This window comes from Calidris pugnax, unplaced genomic scaffold (assembly GCF_001431845.1).
Source record: "Calidris pugnax isolate Ruff unplaced genomic scaffold, ASM143184v1 scaffold294, whole genome shotgun sequence".
NCBI classification, from domain to species: domain Eukaryota; kingdom Metazoa; phylum Chordata; class Aves; order Charadriiformes; family Scolopacidae; genus Calidris; species Calidris pugnax.
Window position 1 is genome coordinate 454,251 of NW_015094505.1, and position 4,868 is coordinate 459,118.

General features: G+C 59.0%; 1 protein-coding gene across 1 annotated transcript; it reads right to left on the reverse strand.

The window, feature by feature from the left end:
* Positions 1-1,276: 1,276 nt before the first annotated feature.
* SNX12 (sorting nexin 12) lies at positions 1,277-3,593 on the reverse strand. Its single transcript, XM_014963149.1, has 3 exons — positions 2,589-3,593; positions 2,013-2,137; positions 1,277-1,587 (listed from the first exon to the last, which is right to left on the reverse strand). The coding sequence occupies exons 1-3, from the start codon at positions 2,769-2,771 to the stop codon at positions 1,485-1,487; spliced, it is 411 nt and encodes a 136-aa protein (XP_014818635.1). The 5' UTR covers positions 2,772-3,593; the 3' UTR covers positions 1,277-1,484.
* Positions 3,594-4,868: the final 1,275 nt, after the last annotated feature.

A 4,868-nucleotide genomic window follows, 5' to 3' on the forward strand; every position in this document is an offset into this window, starting at 1 on the left:
GTTTGGGGGGGGGGGGGGGAGCTGGGCGGCGGCAGCCCCGCGGGACCGACGGGACGGGCGGCGGCGACCGGGGACGGGGCTCAGGGCACCGGCCGCCTCCACCGGCCTCCGCGCTGCCCCGCAGCCCTGCCCGCCCCCCGCAGCGGTGCCCTCCCGCCTTCAGCGGCTTCTCCTCCTCCCCGAGAGCCACCTCTCCCCCGGCAGCGCCGGTTCCTCACCGGAAAAACCCGGGAGGAGACCTCGGGGAGGCCGTGGGGGACGGGGCTCGGCGGGAAGGGCAGGGCTGCGCCCCAGGAAAGGCTCAGCCGTGCCACCAGTGCCACCCACCAAGCGCCTAGAAACCCCCGGGACCACGGCCCACCCACCCATGGCAGCTGGAGGAGCCTCCACGGGACAGCCCTGCTGCAGCGGGGTCACGGCCGCAGGGTCCCCCCCCTCAAGCTCTGAGCACCTGGGCACCAGCCCGAGCCGTCTCCCGTCCTGGCAACCACACCACCAGCTGCCCAGATCACTGCACAACAGGGGAGAGCACACACAGCCACCGTCACTTCACCCTCTTCCTTAGCAAGTGCCTAACCCAGCACCAATGGGGCAACCTGTGCCGTCCCTTTCTGGAGAGGTGGCCTCACCCCAGGACCCCCCACTGGAGCAGCCATCATGCTACAGCAGCCCCTGCCAGCCCCCTCCTCAGCTGCAGCTGGGGCGCAGGAGCAGGTCCCCCCTGTCCCGCTGGAAACACCCCATCAGCCCGCGGCAGCCACCGTTAAACCCTGGGCCCCACGGCACACGCTGCTGCAGCCAGAGTGCCCACGCAGAGCACACCTCACAGACACCCCTCCAGCTGCCAGCAGCACGGTAGAGAGGAGGGGGGATTAACACAAATTAACACCAACCGGGTCTGTAATGCAGGAGGCTGAGAGCGGGGTTAGAGCAGATCTTGGGTCTCAGCACTTCCAGACAGTGAAGAACGGGGGGTTTGGTTTCATGCAGGGTGGGTGAACAGGGTGGACGAGAGACCAACACACCCAGGCACCTACTCACTGGTTTGGATAAGCCTTACTAAAACTCTAATTCCCGCCGGGATCACTGACCAACATGACAACTGCTATTCTTCAGAGCCTCCTGCGGAGATGCTCGGGGCTGCACAGACAGGGGGAGTGAAGGTCATCTCCTACCTTCCTGCACAGGGAGGGAGGCAGCTCCTACACCGTAACGCCACGAGCAAGTTCCTGCTCCACACCTATTCTCATCTGCCCCCAGGTACAGGACAACACGCTCACTTGCATAAATCTTCATACCTTTAGGCCAAGACCACACAGCCCAGTAGAACAAGCTGCTGCCAGTTACAAAAAGAGGAAAATACTGAACAAACTGGGAGGTTCAAGAGAGGAAAAGCTGGTTCAGAGAAGACAGATTTAGTGTAAAAATAAATGTCATTTTTGCAGGAGGGAGGGTGGAATGGAGGAAGACAGTGCCAGGTGCTCCTACTGGCGCACTTTCCCTGGGACGTAATTCCTATCAATAGTCTCCTCTTGCAGGAACATGTGTAAGCAGCGCTCGTTCTGTGCCAGCGGGTGTCCAGCAATTCTGGAAGAAAAATCAGACGTGGGGGTCAGCACAGACACCACCCAGACCCCCCCCCTGCGCTCTCTGCAGGGAGCAGGTAGGGCAGACCCCCCCTCCACTGGCTTCAGGTGACGGGGACGCTGCGCAGCAGGGCCAGCACGGGGTGCTCCCTCCCACGCCGTGCCCCACATGGGGTAGGAGCACCCCCAACCAGCACTACCCCATCCATGGGGTCCCTGCAGCACAGCTATCCTGCTAATATTCACTTCACTCTCAGAAGAGAGCACTGAGCACCACCCAGACTCCCTTCAGACCCGTGGTTTCCAGCCCAGGCTGCAGGCACCATCCCTGAGCACGGCACCCACCTGCAGCAGGTCAAGAAGACTCCTTCCCACAGCCCTCTTCCACCCACGCAGCACCCAACAAACCCAGGACACCAAGCCTACTTGTTAATAAACTGTTCTAGTCCCTGTCTCCGCTCCTCAATGAAGGACTCCTCAAAGATGCCTTCGTCTCCTCGGAAGGGAAGCTGTCGTTTCAAAGCTTTTCCAGGCAGCGGTGGCACTACAATCTGAAAGCAGAGAATCACAGAATCACAGAATCGTAGTGGTTGGAAGGGACCTCTGAGATCATCGAGTCCAACCACAAAAAAAAAAAAAAAGCAAAAAAACCCCCAAAGAACACAACACCCCACACCAAACGCCCACCAAAAACACCACACCCACCAACTAAACCTCACACTCAATACCTCGCCATAAACCAATAACCTTGGGCACTAGAGCATGTCCTGAAGAGCCATGTCTATACATTTCTTAAATAATCACACCGTCAGCAGAACGGCCACCTGCCAGTGCCACCCGTGGCCATTTGAGGCTCTTCTCCAGCCCCACTATGTGGGCAGAGATGAAGCCCCAAGGGCCACACACCACCACAGCCTCTCCTCTGGGCAGCTCAAGATTGTCCCTACAACCCTTCCTCTACGTCCTCGTTTCAGGAACAGGCAGGTCTGAGCCAGGCCTCACCTTACTGTCTCGTTCCAGCTCATTCTTCAGCCATTCAAAATCGCTGTATCGTCTCCTCACACACGACTCCTTCAGTTTGAAGATGGGGAGGTTTGTCTGTAAGGACAGAGAAGTGGGTAATTTGCAGGTTGCTTTGGAAGCCAGACAGTTATTTCTACACGTAATTGAAACCTGAAGCTGCATTTAGCAAACCAAGCCCCCTGAGAAGGAGGCATCACGAGAACACCCAGCTTCTTTATTCAGGACAGAGCACAAGCACCAAGGCACTTCAGGATCAAGTAAGCTCTTGCCAGGCTACTCAGAGCCAGCCATTCCCTCCCCCTCAAGTGACTGTTTGGGGAACACCCACCCTGCCAGGGGCACACGCTGGAACCAGGGCTCACAGCACAGAGATGGCTGAACCTCTGACCTGACAGCAGCATTTCCACGGAAGAACTAAGGAAGGAAATCTTGTCCCAACAACTGTTCAAGGCCAGACCTCACGCTACAATCTTCTCCCTGACCATATCGCCTCCGGCTTTTCCATATCTCCCTCGTGTCGCCGGAGGAACACGCAGCAATTCCCCACCCTTCTCCCCCACCACTGGAGTCTAAAGCCTGACAGCTCCAGCAACTTCTCCTTCAAGGAACTGAGGCAGCAAAACCTTCCGACAAGCAGCCCCCAGATGAAGGCAGGTGTTGCTGCGCCACGTTTCACTCCGTTCTGATGAGGCCTGTGAAATAAAACCAGCTGCTTTCAAAGCGTCTCCCGCAAGAGCTAGTTTCAGTGGCACTAAGAGGTCTTCCTTGCCACCTGCCAGGCACTCTTTGGCAGGCTGATGGAAACCAAGCGTCAGAACAGGAAAAAAGCAAACACCCAATTCTTCTGAAAGGCAGTGGAGCCTTAGCAGTTAAATCATGCTAGGAACAGAAGCCAACGCCGGCCGGCAACGTAACATATGCTAAAGGTAGCTTGTTTCAGGGGAAACTCTTATGAGGAGAGGCTGAGGGAGCTGGGGTTGTTCAGTCTGAGGAAGAGGAGGCTGAGAGGAGACCTTACTGCTCTCTATAACTACCTGAAGGGGGGTGTAGAGAAGCGGAGGTTGGTCTTGTCTCCCAAGTCACAGGAGATAGGACAAGGGGAAATGGCCTCAAGTTGCGCCAGGGGAGGTTTAGATTGGAGATTAGGAAAAATTTCTTCACAGAAAGGGTTATCCAGCATTGGAATGGGCTGCCCAGGGAAGTGGATGAGGCACCATCCCTGGAGGTGTTCAAAAGACGGGTTGACATGATCCTCAGGAATATGGTTTAGTGATTTTTTTATTGCTTATTTCTTATTTATTTTTTTGTCAGAGTTAGGTTGATGGTTGGACTAGGTGATCTTTAAGGTCCCTTCCAACCTAGACGATTCTATGATTCTAAACTCAATTTTACTTCCTTGGGCTATATGATGTAGAGCTACAAAGAGGTCCCCAGTTCGGTGTGGTTAAGGCCTAGTGAAGAGAACCCTGCAAGAAGCGCTCAGCCACCTGTGCATCCCCCTGGATCACAGTCCAGCCACCGAGCCCACTGAGGAAGGGAAGCCAGGCTGCCCTGTGACCGGGTCACCAAGCCCCTGCTAGCCAGCTTTGCTCCCTGGGTGGAGATAACCAGCTGGGTGCAGCCATGCCCTGCTCAGCATCCACCCAGCGGTGGCAGGCCCTCTGGAGAGGAGGCAGGAGCCTCCTCCTCCTCCTCCCTGCGCACACCAACCCTCACTGGATGCCGCAGGACCCCGGCAAAGCCCACCGGGCTGGCAGTGCTCTGACCTTGAGCCTGCCGGAGAGCTGCCAGCCCTGGTACACCACTGCCCGGGGCTCTCCTCCTCAGCCGGCCCCGCCGCAGAGCTGCACGGGCCCTGCCCGGTCCCTCCGAGCCCCAGGGGAGCCCACCCGGCACGGCATCACACACACCGAGCGCTGACGCCCCTCTCCGGGCCGCACAACCGGCTGCCGAGCAGCCTGACCGCCCCCGGGCCTGACCGGTGGGCACCGATGCCTGACCCCCGCCTCCTCCGCCCCCGGGCCCTCTCGGCCTGTGTCGTCCTGTCGTTCCCCCCCTGCCCCGGGCCCTCACGGCGGGTCCCGGGGCCTGATCCCCCCGGCCCCGGGCCCTCACAGAGGGTCGCGGGGCCTGATTCCCCCCGCCCCGGACCCTCACGGCGGGTCCCGGGGCCTGAACCCCCCCGCCCCGGGCCCTCACGGCAGGTCCCGGGTCTTGATCCCCCCCGCCCCGGGCCCTCACGGCAGGTCCCGGGTCTTG

What these genes read in the sequence shown, in the direction of transcription:
- SNX12 (XM_014963149.1), bottom strand. Translation starts at nt 2,771, where the DNA reads ATGCAGCTTCAGGTTTCAATTACGTGTAGAAATAACTGTCTGGCTTCC. An exon ending in AGCTGGAACGAGACAGTAAG is followed by an intron (nt 2,138 to 2,588) that starts GTGAGGCCTGGC and finishes CTCTGCTTTCAG; the next exon opens with ATTGTAGTGCCACCGCTGCC. An exon ending in CTAGAACAGTTTATTAACAA is followed by an intron (nt 1,588 to 2,012) that starts GTAGGCTTGGTG and finishes TTTTTCTTCCAG; the next exon opens with AATTGCTGGACACCCGCTGG.